This window comes from Lissotriton helveticus, chromosome 12, assembly GCF_964261635.1.
Source record: "Lissotriton helveticus chromosome 12, aLisHel1.1, whole genome shotgun sequence".
NCBI lineage: Eukaryota > Metazoa > Chordata > Amphibia > Caudata > Salamandridae > Lissotriton > Lissotriton helveticus.
In genome coordinates, this window is record NC_136073.1 from 566,018,172 (window position 1) to 566,041,248 (window position 23,077).

Here is a 23,077-nt window from a genome sequence, read left to right on the forward strand (position 1 = left end):
ATACCTTATGCTATCATAGCACATTGTTGTTTTCTTTCTCTCCTTGTGTTTTCTGTCTTTTATTGCATTCTACTGTGCCAGATATATTTTTTTATAATTTGCCTGGGTGTTTTACCTTTGCATCAATTTGCTTTACCCTGACCCAGGAAATTTATCCCACTCAGGGGGTCCTTGTTTACTTCAATAAAAAATGTCTTGCGTTAATATACACACAATATTGTACATTCCTGTCAAATGTAATCGACATCTGTACACCACTTCACTGTGTACCACTCCATCGTACGCCACTCCAGTCTACAAAACTTCAGTGTGCACTACTCCACTCTAAGCTATTCTACTCTACAGCACTTTGCAACATTCTACTTTACGCAATTCCACTGTATGCCACTCTACTTTACACCACTCCGCTCCAGACTATTCCATTGTATGCCACTCCAGTGTACTCTACACAACTTTACGCTTCTCCAATGTACCCCTCTCCAGTGTACACCATTCCATTGTACGCTATTTTACAGTACACCGCTCCACTCTATACTATTCCACTCTACGACACTTCACAATATGTTATCCGACTGTACGCACCTACATTGTATGCTGTTCCACTCTATCCCACTCCACTCTACATTAATACACTAAACTTCATTCCACTCTGGCTATTCCACTGTACTGCCACTTTACTGTACGCAACTCCATTTATTTATTTATTTATTTATTTATTGCATTTCTAAAGCGCACTATCACCTGATAGGCATCTTGGCGCTCATAACTCAGTCTGGCAACCTCCACAGGACCTTACTATAGCTAACACCTAAATCTTAGGAAATAACCATGTTTTAAGATTCCTTCTGAATGGCAGAAGATCACTGATTTGTCTCAGCTCAAAAGGTAAAGAGTTCCAGAGCTTTGCAGCAGCAATCCCAAATGATCTACCCCCTGCTCTGACTTTTTTAAATTGGGGTATTTTTATCAGTTTAGCCCCAGATGAACGCAAAGTTTGAACAGGGACGTACCACTCAAATTTGCGTTGAAGGGAGGTAGGACCCCTTCCATGCAAGGTTGTAAAGACTAGGCAAAGTGATTTAAACGTAATTCTTTGTTTCACAGGGAGCCAATGCAACTCCGCCAGGGCCACAGAAGCGGAGGACCGTCTCGACCAGCCTAGTACCAGCTTAGCTGCGGTTGACTGCAGCCTCTGCATCCTGTCCAGTAAGTATTTTGGAGATTCAAGGAGCAGGGCATTACAGTAATCAACTCGACTAAGTATGGTACTCCGTGCTATCAAGGAACGCGCCGGGGGGGTAGCAAAGGAAAGATCTTCCTAAGAGAGCGAATGATGGCCAAGCAACAGCCCCCCATGTTCGTGACATGCACCTCAAGGGTAAGATTGCAGTCAAATGTCACACCCAAGTTGCGAACTGTCTTAACAGGCTGGCCAAGGTTGGAGGACTCTGGAGGACAGAAGTTGCTGGGCAGCACAGAGGGGATCCTTCCCGTGGTGCAGTATAGCACCTCTGTTTTAGCTACATTAAATTGTAGCGAATTTTCCCTCAACCACTGTGACATGTCTCGCAGGCAGCTATGAAACCCCTCTAGAGTAGTTGACTGCGCTCCCTCGAGGGAGAGAATTAATTGCGTGTCATCCGCGTAATTAACAATCTTGATGTTATAACGCTTGATGACCGCCAACAGGGGTCTAATATAAATATTGAAAAGAATAGGGCTAATGGCCGAGCCCTGTGGCACGCCATGTGAGACACAGGTATAGACGGATTGATAGGGGGAGAGACACTGCCTGCTGTCTACCTGATAAAAAAGATTGGAACCACCTAAGGGTGCAACCTGTCACTCTCACCTCTCTCAGCCGTCTCAGTAGAATTTCGTGGTTAACCGTATCAAAGGCGGCAGACAGGTCAAGCAGAATAAGAACCGCTGCCTGACCCCTGTCTGCCCGCCCCCAAAGCTCGTCCATCACGGTCACCAGGGCCGTCTCGGTGCCGTGAGCCGGCCGAAACCCAAACTGCTCCTCCTCCAGAAGCTTAGCTTGTTCTAAGTATGTGGACAGTGTGCCACTCACCACCCGTTCTACTGTTTTGGCAGGAAAAGGAAGGAGGGATATAGGTCTACAATTTTTAAGATACTCGAGGGAAGGCTTCTTAAGTAGGGGTGTCACCAATGCCTGCTTCCACTGAAATGGCACCACTCCACCAGTGAGGGACTGGTTATAAATCAGACGGAGCGAGGGAAACAGCTCTGCCCCAAATTCCTTCCAGATCTTACAAGGCAACGGATCCAGGGGAGAACCTGAAGCAATACTATCCACTACTCTACAAAAATCCTCAGTCTCCAAGGGTGGAAACTCAGAGAGAGAATCAAAGGCAGCCCCCTCTGTATTGACACTTGCTACCACAGTGCCAGTATCTTCCGTGGCAGGAAGATACGCTATTTGGCTCTACACCATTCCACTGTACGCCACCCTACTCTACACTATTCCACGCTACTCCAGCCTATACCACTTAACGGAACACCAATGTGCTGTTCGTTACTCCACTGTACGCTAGTCCACTCTACCCAACTCTGCTGTACACTATTTTGCTGTGGCAACTAAACTCTACGCCACTGCACTATATGCTATTGCACTCTACCCGACTCCAGTGTACACCACTCCACTGTACACCACTCTACGCTACTCCACCTACACTACTGCACTGTACACCACTTCACTCAACACCACACCACTGTATGCTACCACACTGTACGTAACCTCACTATATGCCACTACACTGTACACAACTCCACTCTGTGCAAATCTACTCTACGCTATTCTGCTGTATGCAGCTCCACTCTATGGTGCTCTACTCTATGCTATTTTAATCTAACCCACTCTAGTGTATGCCACTCCACTGTACGGTACTCCACTGTATGCTATTCTATTCTGCACGACTGCACTGTCCGCCATTCCAATCTATATTATTCCACTGTACGCCACTCCATTCTGTACCACTCCATGCTATTCTACTGTATGGCAGTCGACTGTGTGCTAGTCCACTGTACCCCACACCACTGTATCCTATTCCACTGTACCCAATTCCACTGTACGCCACACCAGTCTAGGGCACTCCACTATACGCCACTCCAATGTATGCTACTTCAGTCCATGCTTTTCTCTCTACTCAACTGCACTGTACGCCACTCCATTCTACACTATTCTACTATATGCCACTCCACTGTACGCCATTCCAATGTATGCCACTGCACTGTAAGCAACTTAGCTGTACGCCATTCCCGTGTATGCCACTCCACTTTAACCCTATCGACTCTACACCACTCCACTGAATACCACAATACTCTATGCCACAACACTCTTCGCCATGACCTTGTAAGCCACAATACTGTACGATACGATACTCTTCAACACAACACTGTGTGAAACTGCAATCTATGCAGCTCCAGTCTATTCCACTTGTCTACTCCACTTTATAAACATTTACTCCACTGTACTACACACTATGCCCTTCTACTCTGCTCTTTAATACTTCTCTGTACAACACTGTACTCAGTCTGTCACTATAAAACACTGTAATCCACTGTATGCCACTCTGCCGGGCTGTACTCCATTCTACTACTTTCTGTGCAACTCTCTCTATGCCACTCTACCAGAATTTATTCCACTTTACTCAATAACACACTCCACTCTACTCTACTGTAGGCTACTCCACTAAATGGGCACTGTATACCTCTTGACTTTCCAACACTTTATGCCACTCCACTGTACCACACTGTACTCTACTCAATAATACTTTACTCCCCTGTCGGCTACACCACTATACTGTGCTCCGCTCCATAACACTGTACTATACGAGACCCTACTCCAGTATCTGAAACTTTAGTCCACTCTACGCCACTACACTCGACTCCACTGTACGACAGTTTACCCCATTCTACTCTAGTATATGACACTCTAATGTATGTCCCTGTACTATACAACACTCTACTCTATAAAAGCGCACTCTGCCACACTGTACTACACTCTGCCACACTGTACTACACTCTATATCACTGTACTACACTGTATGCCCCTACTCGCCCCTCTATGACACTCTACTTAACTCTATGCTACTCTAGTCCCCGCTAAGATACACTATGCAGCTAACTCTACACCATCCCACCACAGTTTACTACATGGGACTGATGCACTACTCCACTACCCAACTGTATGCCATTCCACTGTATGCAATTTTATGCCTCTCAACTCTACAACACTCTATACCACGACAATCTACCACACTCTATAGCACTTTACTGTACGCCACTCCAATATTAAACACTGCACCCACTTGACTGTACTCTACTGTGGCACACATTCCAACTCTATAACACGCCACTCCACTCCACTTCGACACTTTACTACATTGTATGATACGGCACACCACTCTACTCCACGACACACCACTCTACTGTACAACATAACACTCCACTGTGTTACAGTTTACCACACTGTATCAAATGCAACTCCACTGAACTCCACTCCACTATATGATACTTTATCTCACTCTTTGACACGCAAGTCTATGCCAGTTCACTGTACGACACACTACTGTATTCTATGCAGCACCACTCTCCAAGACTCTACCACACTCTGTGACTCTATATGACACTGTACTACACTCTCTACTCATCCACTCTACGCCACTGTACTACCTTGCATGAAACCGTAGCAGACACCACTTCAGTCCTATCTAGGAGACGCAGCTCCACTATATGACATGGCATTCCACTACAACACTCTCCTACATTATGCTACTGTTCAATGTATGACACACTGCTCCATGACACTTCAGTGTACGACACTACACTGTACGATACTCTCTGGCACTCTACTGGATGACCCTCCACAGCACTGGGCAATTTTGATCACATATATTCAATCCACAGCATAACTCTAATCAAAGAAAATCCTGAAATGTTTGGAGGCGTATGCCCCGCATCCCGTATGCCGGAATTCTAGAGAACGCTATAGTCTCTGGATGTTTACTGCGGTGGTAACTGAACAAACCCAGAGAACTCCCTTGACCTGTGGGGTTGTATGCTTTGCTTTTTGGAAATTGGAATTTTAAGATTATTTGCGCATTGATATTTCCTACATGCTGGGTGTGATGAACAAACCAGCGATCGACTAGTAGTCCGACTGCCTTTGGAGGTATATGTTTAGTGCCCCGATAATCGGAATAATAAAGATACATAATGTTTTAATGGGAATGAATATAATGTTTTCCTGAAGAAGGTGTTGGCTATTTATTAATTTGCCCACCGAAACGCGTTGATGCTCAAGCAAGGGATAATTACTCTAAGTCTGTGGAGACAATAATTCTGACGGAGAATTGAAATATTGATCAGAATTGATCTCTGGATGACTTTTGTATTTTCCTTTGTGCAAAAGGAACTATTTTTCCTTAGTGTTGTTCCCATGTTATTTTATTTTATTTTGTTTTGTTTTGTGCCAAATGTGTTTTATACTGTTTTTAACAATATTGTACCTATGATAGGCTTGGATCATGTGCTCCTAATAAGTCTCAAATGTTTTTAATATCTGTTTGAATAAGCTGTATACATTTTTTTAATATAATTTTTACATTTCCTCTTTGTTCATCACATTGTGTGAATTAAGGTTCTTTGATTAGAGTTATGCTGTGGATTGAATATATGTGATGGAAATTGCCCAAAGGGGATTTCATTTAATTTTTTGACATTTGTCTTTACGGTACCCTACCCCTTTGGCTGTTGGGTCCTTCTCTTTTATTAGAGACTCCACAGCACTGAACTGTACCATAGCTTACTACAATGTACTCAACTCTGTCACTAAGTTGTAAAACATTCTTCACCACTCTATGCCTCTGTACGACACTATACTCGCCGACACTCCATGATACTGTAATCGACGACCCTCCTTTGTATGACCCTCAACTGTACTGTACAACACACCATTCCACGCCACTCCATGACACACCCTGCCAGTCCACTGTATAATACTTTACTCCACTATCTGCAACACCATTCTGCTCTACTCTATTCCACTGTACAACACTACACTCTATAACACTACACTGTACGACAGTGCCCTTCATTAAACTCTACGACACTGCACTTAGCAACACTCAGTTAAATGACACGCAACACTATGATTTGAAACACGGTTTTGTTAAAAAATAAAAAACATTTAAATTTAATTAAAAAAACAAAGGTTAAACTAAGTTTTAGTTAGGAAACCATTATTTATTCTTTCTATACAAACCCAACTTAAACTATACAGACTTTAGAAATTCTAAAGTTATAGTTATAACTTAAATTTCTAAGTTAGGGAGGGGGCGTGGCCAGGCAAGATGGGCGATAGCACGCAATAGGAGCGAGCACCGAGTAGCATTGGCGAAAATCCTTCAACATCCTGATCCCTTCACAACAAAAGCGCATGAATGTACCCAAAATGCTTGTGAGACTGCTGGTAGTCACTTTTTGCCATTGTTGGTGCTGATGGAAGGGACTGTCTCTCGACTTGCATGTTGAGGCCTGTAGCAGCGTATAGATTAGTGGCCCGCTGGGAGCCGTTGGAGAAGGGCAGTGCATCCGCTGCCAGCGTGGCCAGCAACCTAGCCACTGCGGCTCCAACCTGGGGACAGAGGATTGGCATAGTCTGAGTGTCAAGACTAAGCTTCACGGCTTGGGAGGCGGGCCCGGCCTGCTGTCTAAAAGTCGCCCGACCAGGCAGTGGGGTTGTAGAGTGGCAGTTGCAGCCTTCGGAGACCTAGTTGGAGGTACTGTGGGCAAATAGCTGATACAGAGAGGTGGTCCAGCGGATTTGGATATGAAGCCAGGCTGTACGGTGGAGAGTGTGTGATTGCTCGGGAACTCAAGCTTTTGATCCCCACTGCTCTGGAGTAGTTCATTGGGCCGAGCAGCATAGGCAGCAGATGCCTGAGAGCGGGTGAGAGGAAGGAGAAAGAGTGCCAGGGGCACACACTGTTGGGGAGGAGACAGTTTGATGATGAGGTGAGAGCTACCCTGGTCCATGCTAAGCCCCACCTCAAAAACAGGGTGCATGCAGTGAAAGCGGGAGAAGAGGTCTTTACGGCACCGGAGCCAGGGAGCAGTGGTAACTGGGGTCAGCACGCGAGGAAGAATCAGTGAGATAACGGCTTTTCTCCAGGAACAGTACAGACAAGGTTGAAAAAAAGGGGGGGGGGTCTTCGCACTGTGATACCCCGCAGCGGCCTGTCTGGTATTTATACTACTGCATCTCCCAGGATGGGATGGGACAGGGCTCCGTGTGCCTCACAGCAAACCAAGATGGACAGGTACCTCGACAGTAAAAGAGGCACACTGCCATCTAATGAGAGGGACACTCATGGCTTCTTCCAGGCCACTGGCACTAGTGGGGCTGAGATCCTAGCAGCCGCAGAGAAAACAAAGCACCAATTGGAAACAAAAATAGACTTGTTGGTGTCTGTAGAAGTAAATCTGTTGTGTGCAGATCTACACAAGGTGAACAAGAGCACATTTGCCACTGATCAAATGGTAGCTGGACTACAGACGGAGGTAGTGGATCTGAGAAGCACAATGAAATGCTTTGCAGCCCTCTCCCACCAACTGGGTAGCAGGTTAGAAGATGCAGAGGGAAGATCTAGCAGAAATAATCTCCAATTTGTTGGAATTCCGAAGAGAGCAGAGGGAACACGCCAGAGTACTACATAGAGCTCAGGATCACAGAAACGCTGTGCCCACTAGGGCTATCCAAGATGTTCACAGTGGAACATGCACATTGGTAATTGGTGCCGGAACCCTCTCTTGGAGCCCTGCCTAGGGCCATTAAGGCTTGAATTCTGAACCACAAAGATAGGAATACTATACTGAAACAGAAAACTGAAGAAAAACAATGAGAGGGCCGTCCGGTCTGCATTTCTTCTGATTATACCCACAGAGTACAGAAACAGCGCAAATCCTTTGACACTGTTAAGCAGAAATGTAGAGCAATGGAGGTACAGTACATGCTGCTGTTTTCAGCAAAGTTGAAAGTAATCCACAGAGGACACTTGTTTCACGTGACCGGAGGAAGCTTGTGAGTGGCTAGAGATGGGAGATAAAACCAGGCAAGAAACGAGTATTCCTATTCCGGTGGAAAGAAGGCAACAGTGGAGGTGTACAGGCAGAACCCATAGTTCGATGCTGGTGGAGCTGGCTGCCCCACTCAAAGGGCATGAATTACGGCAGGTGAGGATGACAGACTAGTGACTGAAACTCTTGCTCCTAGCGCTGTGGAAGTATTGTGGGACATTGGTGAGGTGGAACAGCAGGGGGAAGCGGGAGGAAGCAAGCCAGTAGATACAATGATTCCAGAGATTGTGATTTTGGAGGAATAACCCCCTTATGCAGAGGCTCATGGACTTTAGTCTGGCCCCACCTGGGGCAAAAGAGGAACGCACTTACTGCAATGTCCTAAACATTGCTGTATTGAGTTATTCTGCAGTTGCCGATGACCGAAGCTTTTGTTATTGGTTATATAGTTGCCTGCGGTGAACTGCTTCTCTGCCCCACATTTGATTGTTTAAGGCCTTCAGGGGTGTCTGGTCCTGGGTGGGAGCGTACACCTTCCTTTGAGTGGTAGGTGGGTGGCTCGTGGAGGACTAGAGCCCCTCAGACATGTGTGTATAGTAGTAGGATTTGTATCAGAATTTGGGGGGGTGGGTTTGTTTGTTTAATTTTTGTTTATCGTATATGTGGAGAAACACTGTTCAGGGTTGAACTTAGTGGGCAAAGATGCTTACAGGTGTTTACTCTGAGGGAGGGCAGGGATTGGTTTTATTCAGGGGATGTTCCACATGAAAGAGTTAATGCGACACATGATGTTTGAAACTAGCTGGGAGCTTGGGACACGAAAGTCATACACAGTGATGATCATGGCTATATCACTGAACAGGACGCTGGGATGGTCGGAGGCCCCGCCCCACACCCTATAGTAAGAATGATGGAGTGGAACACACTAATAGAAGCTCTTTGATATTAGCCACTTGGATTGTGCAGGGCGTAAATGAGCATGTTAAGCAATACAGGGTGCTCACATAACCTTAAAAGCCAGGCGATAAAAGTGTCTTTTAAACAAGAAACACATTAAACAGTTGTGTAGGTAGACCATTTGTGCAAGAAGTAGAGGGGCCAGATGTACTCTTCCACATATTCTTACTATGTAGCATTGGCCAGAATCCCTAGGGGCTCCTCCCGACTTGTCCCGTTAGGTAAAAATGTGGGCTTTTGGTTGAATGAGAATCTTTCTATGAAGCCTCAGGTGGTCAAGGTTACCGCCACTTGTGTGGCAGTGCTCAAGTGGATGAAATAGATCATCTGGATTTTTCTCCAATCAGCCCGAAGAATAGTGATCCAAACTCTAATCCTGTTGAGATTAGACTAGGGTAATACCCTGTATCTAGGAATAGATAAGGCCTCCATCCGATGATTACAGGTAGTTGAATTCGACTACTAGACTTCGGTATCATCTCCTGAAACTGCTTCAGTCTCAAACCTCCTCCGCGAGCTTCACTGGCTCGCAGTTACAAAGCGAATACAATTCAAAGCCTTGTGCTATATGTAAAAAGCTAGAGCCGGAGTAGGACCACGATATTGTCAGGATTTGATGGTACCTTACCAGCTCACACGTATGCTGAAATCACTTAATCAGGCCTTGTTTACTGTGCCTAGGATTCATTTGGCCCGGATGGGAGACCTCTCCTTCACATTTCTTGGCCCGAAACTGTGGAACACCCTCCTGGAGTCCTTAAGAAACTGTACTTCACTACTTGCGTTTCACAAAGACTTGAAGACCTGGCTGTTTGGAGATGACAATCTGGACACCCCTACCTCTGCTCAAGCCCTTTTTGGGTAGCTGTGCACTTTACAAGATGATATAATAATGCGCATGGGGTGTCTCTCTGGATAGCTCCCAAGGTCCCCTTCCAACACCGTGGCTCGGAGGCAGATATAATGGGGAGGTATATACTGGTGAATGGACTGTTGGGCAGGCAGGAGATTTATTTTGTTAATGTTTCTGCACGAAATGTGGATATTGGGCAGTATTTCTGGGGACTACTGAAGCTGCGCGTGCTATAAATAACCATATGAATAATATGGTCCGGGGGTTTCAGTTGCATGTTGGATGGTGAGCGGGACCAGCACCCTCCCCCCTTCACACAAAAGCTAACATGACACATAACTTTTTTTTTCCAGAGTCTTGTATAGCACAAACTTGACCTGAACTTGGCTGAATGACCCTTTGGCCAGATTTGTAACTTGGGTTTTATGGTTATGTTTGTGTATAATATCAATACTAATGATTTGACTGAGTCAGCAAGTTGAGGCTGAAGGACAGCAGTCGAAATAAAATTTATCCAATTTTAATTTGTATAGAAATTGTTCAGTGAGAGAAGAAGAAATTTAATACCTGGTTCATGCACTCTCAGGTCTCTACTTTACAGCCTCTCTTGTATGTTGGTTGAACCATAGGACTGAAATAAGTGGCCAGAGTTTCAGGACACTTTAATGTTGGCTATTCTCTTCATAGAGATGATACTGAAGCCCAAACCCTTAATCTATGTCTGCGTTGTCCCTGCTCTGTACCAGTGGCTCACTGTGGCCATGTCCAATTCATAGTTAACATGCATTTATTCGTTTTTACAACACATTAAATATTCTAAACCTAACACAGCTGTCCAAGAGATGGTGAATTCTTCAGGATCAAAAACCCCAGAACTCTAAAAGTTCAATATAACTTTTTCAGCTTTAAATGTCTTTTCTCTCATCTTTTTGGTGTCTGTCACATTGCTCTCCTATATCCAATCACAACTTTAATGAACTAATAAACTTCAGTCATCCTTACTGTTCCCATTTTCTTCTCCTTGCCAGGAACGCCTGTTGCCTACACCACTGTCCCTGAGTAGAGATGGCACCCACCAAGGACATTGTGAAAGTAGCAATACAAATGATAGGGGCTTATCCCCAACTCATTGAACTTGACCAGGTAAGAAGAACAGCATACTAATCTTTGCCAATATAGGGATTAGGGTGTACCATTCTATAGAGCTTATTTGCTTTAGGAAAGGGATATGGCCGGTATAGTGATATGGTCTGTAGAGGACGTGCGTACTAGAGAAAAGATCTGGCTGAGTGAGGCAGTCTCTGCAGTAAAGTGGAGGTTTAGGAAGGAGACTTGCATTATGTTTAAGGCATTTGTAGAGCACAGTCACCCCCATAGGGATATCCTGGCACACACCAGCAAAAAGACAAAAAAGTACCCTACCCTATAGAACTAGGCAAATATCCTCAACAGTTTGAAGTATTCATATTGGAGGAAAATAACCACACTTTAAGTGATTTTCTTAACCTCACCAGATGTTTATTCTTCCTAAGATGTGCTGTTAATTGATTCCATCTATGTGCTGCAGCATTGAAAAAACTGGATTTTAAAGAGCAAGCGGGGTTAAACCACTTAAACAGGCTAGACAACATCATTGGCTGACTGTGAAGTATACAGCTTTATGCACGAGGTATCACAATTTGAATGTGATTTGCTTCTTGACAGGTTCTCAATGGGGGGTGGTGAGATTGTGAAAAATCTGGCCTCTGGTTCTTAGACCTAGCACCAGTGTGCTCAGATATGGTTAGGAAAGAGTTAAGGTCTACACTAGAAATCAGGTTATTGGAGAACATTTGGTCTACAGATATGTGCTGTGTTGACCTAGAAGATGTGATCCAGGTAGGAAATTGAGATAGAGCATAGAGGAGATGTGGTCAAGAGAGTAGATGTTGTTTGTGGAGAAAATGTGGTAGATGGACGGACCTTCTGAAGAGATGTGATTTATGAAGGAGATTGAATCATTGGAAGATATGTTATGGGAAGATTGATGGTCTACGGGAATTTTTGATATGTTGAAGGAGATGTGGTCTACTGGTTAAGTTCGCAACTAAAGAAGAGCTGCAAGAGGCTTGATTTCTCTATTTTAACAATGTTTTAACAAGCTGGAAGCTTGCCGGCTTCACTGCTTGTAAATTATGTGATCCTGGGCAAATTGTCATTTCCCTTTGCCTCAGTTACATTACTTTCTGGAAAGCAGGAATATATTTAGAAACTAATATTTGCCAATGCCTTTTAGCCATGCTGTACAGCATTGGCCACATGCTGTGCGGCCTGGCTAAAAGCTTAAAAAAAGGCACAATTACTTAGTTGTACTATCGCGTAGGCTTGTGTATGCGTTTTAAGCATTTTTTCAGGCGGACAGGCCAGAAATGTGCGACTTGGTCCTTCGCAGAAAAAAAATTAATAAAAAGACCACAGGTAGGGGCAGTAACTTGGTGAGAGAGGGCAGCAACGGCAGTTGAACTAGCACTGGAGGGAGAAGCACACAAGCGAGAAATTAACACAAGGGCAAGCACAACATGAAGTATGGTAGGGGATGAGCACTCAGGCGAGAGAGACCAACACTGAGTGTCGCAAAGGGGGGGGGTGGAAGAAGTACAAGAGAGAGACAGCTGGAAAACACATGCACTGTCATGGCGTGCTTAACTAAAAAGAAAAAAAGTAGTTCCTTAAGAGTAACCAGTGGGAGCACACGAGTAATGAAGTCATGCTTCAGGGGAGGGACACACAAAAAGAGGAAGGAAAGCCCACTAACAAGCATTAAAACGCAATCAAATTAGAGTGGTAAGCAATGGGTGTTGCCCAAATCTTCTGTAAGCTGACAGTAGGTCTTTTACAAACAATCTGCTTGTGCTGTCTGTTAGGCGAGATCTAAAAACCTAAAACAGCACTTTTGCACACACTTTTACTGACCTTTGACACGAAGCCAAGTGAACACTAGCAAATAGCCACATACAGCATGTGACTAAAATGATTGACAAAGATTTATAGTTGGAATAAAGGTGCCACGTTGCCAGTTAGAGCATTGGTAATGCTTTGGTTTTGCCTGTGTAATGAATAAAGAGCTGGTTTCATCAATCATTGTCTGGGAGAAGGAAAGAGCTCCCTGACAGATAACACAGGAGTGGAGAGGATGTGGCGCAGCGACCAGAGCTGCTGATATGAGAGCTGGGGATCCCGGGTTCGAGTCTCGGCTGCGCCACGCAACATCTTGTGATTCTATGCAGATCACGTAATCTCTCCGAGTTATACATTGTTATATAAATATGCTGCAAGAGTGAAAGTTAAAACTTAATAAAATATAGTTCCACCAAAGCGGATGTTAAAAGTATTTCAGCAGTGGGACACTGATACGAGAAGCAGATGAGGAACAAGCATTGGTAAATGCAGGAAAATATGCTAGAGCCAATAGAGATGGAGGAAAGATAAGTGGCACGCTCAGGAACCAATGAGAAGCCAGGAAAGAAAGGAGGAAGGATGTAAACCCCTTTTAAGTTCATATTAAAAACAATACATTTCTAAAGCACAGCGCAACCGCTGTGCTGACGAAAACCTAACAAACATGCTATCTTCTTTCAATAGGCTGTCTCTTAGCCAGCTTCACACATGCATACATGGGTGGATTGTTTGCTTCAAATACAAAAGGTGATTAACCTCTTAAGTTCGTCTAAAAGTAATTTAAAAGGTCATCCAATTACTAAAGCTTGACTGGCCTTTCAAAAATGGAAAACATCAAGCATTGCTCTATTTGTAACAGCCAATCAAAAAACACCAAAGCATGCCTCCCAGTATCCACACCCACCATCAATGGGAATGGAGTGAATAGACATTTGCAAACAAAATTCCCACTCTACCTTTTCTACTATATGTCAGTTGCAAGATGCCCCAAGTAGCTATGACCGTGATCCTTATTGCTGGCTCATCAGCCCGGGCATTCACTCCTAATATAGATGTCAAATGCATAAAATTGCTCTGTCCTACTTTTTCATCAATGAACCCAGAAGCACTTACCTGCCAATGAAAGTGAAGGGGGAAGAACATATCTTTAGTTGAACTGGGGTCTCGTTATGGGCATAGGATCTTGTTAGTGCAGTAAAAGTAGCACTTTTGTCGCTTGATAGTCACTACCCCATGTTGAGGACCCCTTTGATCAGGATATCATAGGCTAGTATTCATAGAAAAATATTTTGCATGTTTAGGTGAATCTTGGACAGTGCTGGGGAACATTGTGCTTGTGGAGAAGGGCTGTATGTTCCTGTAGCACTGCTCGGACTATGCAGAGTAGTTACACTAGAGAATAAAGCACTTTCAAAGTCTAGTAATCTGGTATCAATTTGAAGTTCCATTGTCAGTACTTTTTTTTACATTGCATTCCTAGCACAATTCTACATACATATAACATATAATCCACCTGTGATGCAGATGAGTGTTTCTTTGGTATAATCTAGGGTGCAGCACTAATTATATGCTTTCTTTTTTTTAGACCAAACCACTTGTGTCTGTCTTGAAAGAAATTTGTGATGTGTAAGTAGATCTCCTCGGTTTACTATGAATGTTCTAGGGCTTATTTCCATCTACATTACATTATATGTTTCACTGAGACCTAGATAAATTCTCTCCACCTCCTAGTGACTTTCATTCTTTATTCCTGAACTGAGAACTCTGCCTCTTTGCTTTAAACATTCAGTGCCTCCATCTCCTGCTTTGGAATAGTTATTTCTTTGTTTGCAAACTTGGAGGTTTCTTTACCATAAACTGAGGGTCTCTTTTCTTAGAAAGCCAGGTGAGATTTTCCTGGAGACTGTGATGCCTCTTTTCCGGATTTTTCTGATGACTGTTTCCATCTGCACTGTGCTGTCTTTTTTCTTCTAAGCTATGCTGTCCTGTTTGCTCTCCACCATGCTTATCCCGATGTATCTAAAAACTACCCAATCTCTCTTTCCGCGGATAACATCATCTCTCTGTCCATGAATAATATTTCTTTCTAGACCTTGACATCTAAGTTGCTGTATACCCTGAAATCTCTTTATTTGAAGACATTGATCTCTTGTTCCTTCATCTTTTAGTCTGTGCCTCTCCTTTAAATCAGTGATGTTAGGGATAGTTGTTGGCCTTTCTGCAGCAAGTCAATAGAGCTTTGTTGGACTCCAGAACTAAGTGCACATTTAGAAGATGATTGGTTGGCCTTTCAGTTTCTTTTCAGGAGAGACCTGCTAACATCTTTGCTAATGTCTTTGTTTTGCCTGCCAGGTGGAACCTCAACAACTCAGAACAATATGCACTTCAGTATGTGGACGGATCCCAGGCCTACATTACTGAAACGGTGAGCACTCAGCCGGTGAAATTCTTTGACTGTATCGCAAAGACGACATTTTGTAGTATCTGGATTGTAGGGAAAGGAGGTTGCTGTGATCTGGGGATTGCTTATATGAAGGTACAGTATTACCACTATGATGCTCCAAATCCTAAATGTTTCTGGAATAACCAGGCGCATTACAATCTGATGTAAAGAGGAAGCAGGTGAGTGTCTAATTTCATGCTGCTTTTTGGGAACAGGTCTGAGGGTCTACTGAACAAATTTGTTTCCCAAGAGTATTTGTGAAACATTGAAAGTATGTGACCTCTCCGAGACCGAATGTGTAACAGACTTTATGATGTATTTATCTAGGTTATAGATGTTGTCAAAAAGTGAGGCATTGGGGAGGGGACCTGGACAGAGGTTCCTTTCATAATCCCTGCTTTTTGCTCTTTCAGTTGAACCTTTAGCCAACAGCATCAGAGGATACCAGGAAATATGCTATGAATTGTGTGTGTGTGTGAGGTGCCATGCACAGTTATCAATACTTGGAATGATTTGGCAAGGGCAAATAAACTGATCTCATATCGGTCACCTTTGATTCCGCTGCATAGAACATCAATTTTACTCCCAGCTGGTGGGGACTCATTGAAAAAGTAGAGGAAAGGAGACTATTGGATGGTGACAGACACATTCGATAACAGAAAAGTTAAAACCTTTGAGCAGTTTAATAGGGAATTACATTTAGATGAAAAGTGGGGTCTACTCCATTCTATAATATCTGTAGTTACTGGGCAACTAGCAGCCTTTGAAAAATGTATCCAGTCATTCAGGAGCTCGAAATGATTGATGTCAACCGTTTATAGACTGCTCTATGAAAGTGAGATGATATATTGCTGATAATATCACAGTGGGAGAAGACTTTAGGGGAAGAAACAAAGCAGAAAGAATGGGAGTAATTGTGGGAAGACATTCCCCAAAAATTGTTATGGCCCTCCAAAAGAGGGAAGTACCCTAATTGCAACACTTGTTTCTGAATATGCCTGGTAGATGACGGTCATGTTATCAGGAGGCTGGCCTACAAATGCACATATTATGGAGATCCAGAAAGCCTACTCTGTTCTGGAAAACCGTGGTAACCAATTTAGAGGGACCTTATGGTACACTGTTCATGAAGTCCCTGAAATGAAGCAAAGGGAATGTCAACAGCTGGTAGAATTCTGCTTGCCCATATGCGTGGCTCATCAACGTTTGCGAGAGCAGGGATACTGAACCAAGTAGAGTCCACAAATAATATAGTGGCTCAATTGAGGCGAAATGCTGAAGCTATGGATATGTTTTTTATGTTTTGAATGAAAAGAATTGTAAATGTTTTCATGTAGGGAAACGGTTGTTGGTGCACATTGATGGATCTGGCAGGATGTTAACATGCCCCCAACACTGAGAGCTTTGAACATATTTAAGTAATCAGGCAGTTGAGATAATGCCAGATGTAACGTGTTGGGTCCAGTGAGGTTTGGTCAGGGGTAGAGCACATAGGTAACAGACCCTTGTTACGCATTGATAGGTGCCTTTCTGGAAACAGAGTATAGATCTTTCCTTCGCTCTCTATTTTCAAAATCCTCAATTTTCCAGAGATGTCCATCATCTGGGATTGATGAACATCAGTTTGACCCTTAAGTACCCCTACATCGCGTTCTAGTGCCATAGCGCACTCTTACACTGAAAAAATCCTATCTCCTATTTCTGCACAAGTTTTGCTAACCTTCCTATTGGCCCCTTGCATTTTTTTTGTCTATTCCGACTCTGCGGCTGTCATTATGTGTTTCCTCCTGAAGTTGTTATATGGAGTTATAGATGAGCCCAAGCAAAGGCTCTCCTGACCCTACCACAGAAGTCAGGTGATTACTTTCCCGAGAAGGTGATATCGTTTGCTGAGTGAGATCCTCAGAATAGACCTGTTGAGTGGCGAATAATCCCATTTCAGGGCCCGGGACACGTGGGGTTTGTTACCCGGTTTGACCCCCCCCTCCTCCCCCTCCTTTGCCCCCCCCCCTGTCACCTTTTCGATACTTCACTCCCTTGGCTTTGACACAAGGCTCGTCAAGTGTGCTGATCGAGCTTACCCCTGAGGCAGAGAAGTGCAGGTCGTCCTCTAGATCGCTGAGACTTGGGCTGGAGGATTCTGATCCATCGGTGAGTGAGAGGACTATATCTTGGTGATCTGGGGAATCCACCAAAGTGTTTAATCATTCAATACTATCTTCGCAGGGCATGGGTCTAGATTTGGGGAGGCCATTATCAAGGGACACAGGGGCTGAGATTTCTGGGGCTTACTGGGGGAATGGAAGGTAGCTAAACCTTCTTAAGGGAGCCTTTCCTGAACTGATCATGTGGAATTGGGACTTGGAGGTTCAGTGTGTACATCGCTTTCCACTGATGCTCAGAAAACAACCTGAAGCTCAAGCTGGTAGACCCAGAGCTATCATGTTCTACTTTGGTAGTTATCTACTCCAGCAAGAAATCTTCGAAAAGGCTCAGCCTGATGCCAAAAGGAGTTACAATGGTCATACCTTTTTTGCCCGTCCAGATTTTTGTCATGCCGTGTTAGAGAGGAGATGGTGGCTCAGACAGCTCATTAAGGCATTTCAGAATCTCTGGGGTGAGTTATTCTTGTTGAATCCAGCCCGGTTGAAGGTTAATTTCAAGGTGACTCAAACATTCACTTCTGAGGTCAAGGCTAACCTTCTAGCTGAGAGGTTCTCCTATGTCAGTATGTGTTATGAACCTAATGTTGACTCCTATTCTCGCTGATGTTTAGATTATAATTTTCCATTTATTTTGTAATTTCTGTGCAACAAATGTTTTAATTATTATACTTTGTAACTCGCTATGCTGCTATGTTGTTCCTTATGTAAAGCGCTATGATACCTCCGGGTCTAGCCAGCGCTATATAAAACTCAAGATAAATAAATAAATCAAAGCCTGTTATTTCTGTGGGGTCAGTGGGGTTTTTAGGTGCCACTATGGGTAGGAATGTTTCTACAGGACTAAGGGTGCTGTGCCTCCATTCTTCTATCATTCTTAGGGGTATCTGTTCTCCTTGGTATTTTTTCCTTTTTCTCTCTTTTCATCTTCTGCTTTCTTACTTATTACTTTTGTGCTGGGGGATCACGTAGATTTTGGTCTTGGAAGCCATCACTCAAGTGAACAGTTGCTCAAGACTTAAAGGCATTACGGGCCGTCATACTCTGTCTACAGGAGACTCATAAAGCAGGGGCAAGGAAGAACCTGGGTGAATCACTAGGCTTTCAACTAGTAGGGCATACGACCCAAGGGGTAAGGATCTAGGGGTGGCCATCAGGTGCTTAAAAATGCATGTAAGTTTAATCACTCTCTGGCTGTTAATTCTAGATGGTGGGTGATTTACTCAGTGCTCTGTGTATGGGTCGATCACGGATGACCCTGCAGTCTTTTACCGGTTGGATACCGAACTTGCACTCTGACTGACCTTGATTATAGTCTGTGGTGACTTTAATATCAATGGAGTGGGAGGGCTGTTAGAAGATGGTATAGACTCCTACTCTGAGCGGAAATCCAAAATATTTAGATCTCTGGTCTGCCTGGGGAGTGATCATGTGCTGGTTGATGCTTGGCACAAGATCAAAATGTCAGACTCTGGTTTTACCTATTTTTCCTCCCCACATAGATCACATGCTCACCTGGACAATTTTATTTAATCTCATACAGTCTGTACCGAGGATGTAAAATTGAAAAGTTTCCCGGGTCATGCATATCCCACTGGTCTTGGAGAAAGCAGTGGTATGACTGGTACGAATACATTGGATTGTCGTTCGAGCAGGCACTAGTCACAGACAAAGAATATACCCGGCATATAAGGAACTGGATCTCGTAATTTATCGAGCATAACAAGGGAATCCCCCCATGGGGGTAGTGTGGGATGCTTTTAAAGCTGGCTTTTGAGGGGAGACCCTTAGCTTCTGCTTGAATTGGCAAAAAAAAATAAAAAGAGACGCATAGTCTGTTGGAGCTGTATAGGGTGCTGGGGGAAGCCGAATCACAATTCATTCTGGTGGCGTCCGCGAGGCAGAACATTGATGGGACACAACACAAAGTGGTAATTGCTAAAGGCTTGATCAGTGATAAAACTGCAAAAAAAAGCACTGGATAAATACTTTGTTTGGAAGAGGGAGTGTTGTGAGTATTGCGAATGGGCGGGACACCTGTTAGCCGTTTGTACTAGACAAAAAGTGACGCAAAGTGAGATAACCAAACTGAGAGATTCGTGGGGTGGCATGGTCACTGAGCCAGAGGGGATTCAAGAGGTTTTCCAGTGTATTATGAGAGACTCTACAGAGAGGAAGAGGGGCAGAAAGATGGGGATTTCATGCAGTATCTAGAGTCAATTCCATTTGGGAAGTTGAATGCTGAAGATTGGGATTTCTTGGACGCTCCTTTGTCTTGGAAAGAAATCTAGGTTGCAATAAAAAAACTTGCCCAAGGGGAAAGCATTCGGAATGGATGAGATCACCTAGAGTTTTATAAAGTGCTTCACTCCATGCTAGGGGCAGTCCTGATGAAAATATTATTTCTAGATACAAGGGGGGCAGTGGGCACTAGTCATGGTCTTTTGCAAATATAGTTATGTTCCTTAAAAATGTAAACTTCCACAAGAGACGGGGTCATACAGGCGGATCACTCTGATCAATAGTGACATGAAAACATAATCTAAAGTATTGGCTACACGCTTGAGCCAAATTATAGGCATGGTTGATTCCCCAAGACCACATGGCTTTATACCAGGGAGGGGGACCACGGAAAACATGTGCCAGGTTATTAATCTCTTTGACGCCTCAGCTGTTTCTGGTAGCCCTTTGGCTCTGATTTTATTAGACGCAGAAAAAGCATTTGGTAGGGTCTCCTGGAAGTATTTATGGACATCCATGGATCAGTTTGAAATGGGGACCGGATATATTAACCCAGTAGGAGAAGTCTATCGTAGGCCCACTGCTAGGCTTCATCTGATGAGGGGGTCAGTTAGGGATAATTCAAAGGGGTACAAGACAGGTGTATCCCTGTTCTCCCCTGCTGTTCGCATTATATATTAATCCCCTGATTTGAAAGCTCGATACTAATCCTTTGATTGTACCTATGCGATATCATGGCTGGGACACTAAAGTCCTTGACTATGACGACGATGTCACTGTGGTTCACCTAGGCCTGGGTTAGAGCTAAGGGAGATTGAAAGGAATGTCCAGGCCTTCTGGAGATTCTCTGTGTACTCGCTGTAACATAATTAAACCCAAATAGTCCTCAAAAGGTACACACAACTCAGTGATAATTGGGTAGTTGAGAAAGTGGTGTAACTGGGGGTTAATATGGTCGCTGAGGTGGACCAGATAGTAGAAACTAACTTAGCCCCAGTCATAGGAAAGGCAAAAAGGGATCTATTTAGGATGGACAACCTACATTTCTCGATGATCAATTGTGCTAATGTTGTGTAAATGGTATTTCTACCTAAGGTTTTATATTTTTTACTGGGCTATTCCTCTGGAGTTCAAGGTTGATTTAAAGTAATCGATGATATCATATCTCAATTCATCTGGGGGTACTTTAAAACTAGGAGGGCTTCAAATATTTGACATTTCTTCGAAATATAGGAGGTTAGGCCATCCCAAATTTTAAACTTAACTACTGTCCAACAGCTTTTCAGTATGTGTGTTCTTTGTTTGGCAAACAGGGTTCGGATTCGAAATCCCAATCCCTCCTATCTTTGATTTACTGCTGGGAAAAGAAGCTAGAGGTTGTTTCCTGCAGCAGGTAGAGCCTAGCTACTTTAAGAAGGTTTGATTCAAGACTCTACAGGGAGCTTTTAAGATTTGGTCTGCACTTCGAAAGAATTTGGGGCCAGGGCTTAATTTTAATTCCCTGCTGCAAAGAAACCCTATACTCCCTAGTATCTTTTGGGATTCTTTGGCGCTTGGCTGGGAGGACCAAGGGCATAACAAATTAGGTGATTTTGTTTCCTGATATGGTATAATCTCCTTCGAGGAACTAGGCCAATTTTGAGGTCAAGCAAAAGAAATTTTTTAAATACTTGCACATTTGTGACTTTCTATCTAGAAAGGGCAGGGCTCACTAGGTTTTGCGAAAGTTGAATTGGTGGATTTGTGGGTGGGGGGCTCGCAGTGCACAATTGGCCAGATTTATAGATCATTGAATTCGCTCTCGCAAGACAACTTCGATAGGCAAGTGGAGAAGAGGCAAAAGAAGCTGGGGTCTTCAGACTGTTCCTTTTTAAAATCTTTGGAGCTAGCTCGAACTTTATTACTTTCAGCTAATTTGCAAGCACAACATTATAAAACCATATTCGATCTATACTACACGCCCAGGGAGACCATCTAGTTTGGTGGGAAGGGGGTCAGTTGGTACTCGCTGCCCACTTGATCAAAATCCAGGGGCAGATCTGATACATATGTTTTTTAGCTGTTCCACACTAGAACCGCTTAGGAGTGAGATCACTAGGCTCTTTGACACTAGGTTAAGAGTCAATATCACCCTAATCCCCCAGCTTATTTTACTGAGGGTACATGGCGGCATAGTCCTGGGGCCCTCTCAACTGTTAACCTTTGTTGCCATGGCTGCAGTCAGTCTGTGTATTGCATCGGCCTGGCATGATCGCACACCGACCTTCCACCAATGGCAAGCACGCTTCCTAGCGATGTATAATCTGGAAATGTCTCTGTACACAGGAAGAGACGAGAAGGATAGCAAGAAAGGAAAATGAGTTTGGGCACCTCATTTAGACTTGCGTGCAGGCCAATCTTAGGACCCGATTGGCAACTGAATAGTAATGCCAGCTAGCATTGTACTACCCCTAAGCATCTCTCTTACAGCTGTTATGATGGAATCTGTAATAATAATAGCTGATAAAAAGGGTTGCACTTTACTGTATGTGTGGTGTAAGGCCTATTGGTCTACAGGGTGGGGGGTACATAGCCACTCAGGAGAATAATTGTGGGTATTTTCTGTCACACCGTATGCCCTTTATGGTTTGTTTGTACTGTATACCACTATGTGATGGGGATAGAGTTTTTTTCGTGACAAATTGTAAGCATGCTTATCTATATTCAATTGTATTGTTCCTCACTATAATCCTTAGTATGTATCAGTGGTATCCTTTTATGTTAAAATCTGCAATACAAATATGTTTTTTTTAAAAAAGATAACAGTATAGAACAGGTTTATGTTATGTCTTTTTTAGTCTTAAGGAGAAAAATAAAACCTTGGCCTGAGGAAGAAATTAACTACCGCTCTTCCTCATAGAGTTTCCCAAAGTAGTAATTAAAAGCTGCCTCTATTTCTGCTCCGTTTGTTAATTTGGCCCCTTTCTGACTGCTGTCTATTTCCTTTATCAAATTCCTATTTTTATCTATTTTTGCCTTTCAAACTAGCAGCTTCCCAGCACCTTCCCCATATTTAAAGTGTGCAAGCTTACTAGCCTCCCAACGTTTGTTAATCCGAGTCTATAAGATAGTTTCTAGATGTTCTCTCAGTATTTGTAGCTTTTTCTTTTCCAAGGGGCTATGATCCCCTTCCTCCCCCCTCATTAGACTTGCCTCTACAGCCTGCATTTTGATGCCTGATCGACTAACCTGGGCCCTATAACTCCTATTCCTAAAGCATGGAATGCTTGTAGTTTTACCCCATATATAGGCTTTGAGTGTATCCCAGACAACTGTGATAGAAGCAGACCCATATTATGAGTCAAGAACTCATCTACCTCGTTTTTCAAGTGGTTCATTGCA

General features: G+C 43.6%; 1 protein-coding gene across 4 annotated transcripts in view; it reads left to right on the top strand.

The window, feature by feature from the left end:
* ELMO3 (engulfment and cell motility 3) overlaps positions 1 to 23,077 on the top strand; it is a 300,338-nt gene that overhangs the window by 59,949 nt on the left and 217,312 nt on the right. For 2 of the 4 annotated variants that reach the window (XM_078668416.1, XM_078668418.1), the window contains exons 2-5: positions 1,105 to 1,206; positions 10,942 to 11,056; positions 14,436 to 14,476; positions 15,203 to 15,275. In XM_078668416.1, the coding sequence (XP_078524542.1) occupies positions 10,979 to 11,056; positions 14,436 to 14,476; positions 15,203 to 15,275 (192 nt within the window). In that variant the 5' untranslated portion in view covers positions 1,105 to 1,206; positions 10,942 to 10,978. The remainder of the gene's footprint in view (positions 1 to 1,104; positions 1,207 to 10,941; positions 11,057 to 14,435; positions 14,477 to 15,202; positions 15,276 to 23,077) is intronic. The other 2 variants (XM_078668415.1, XM_078668419.1) reach the window with 1 other exon arrangement.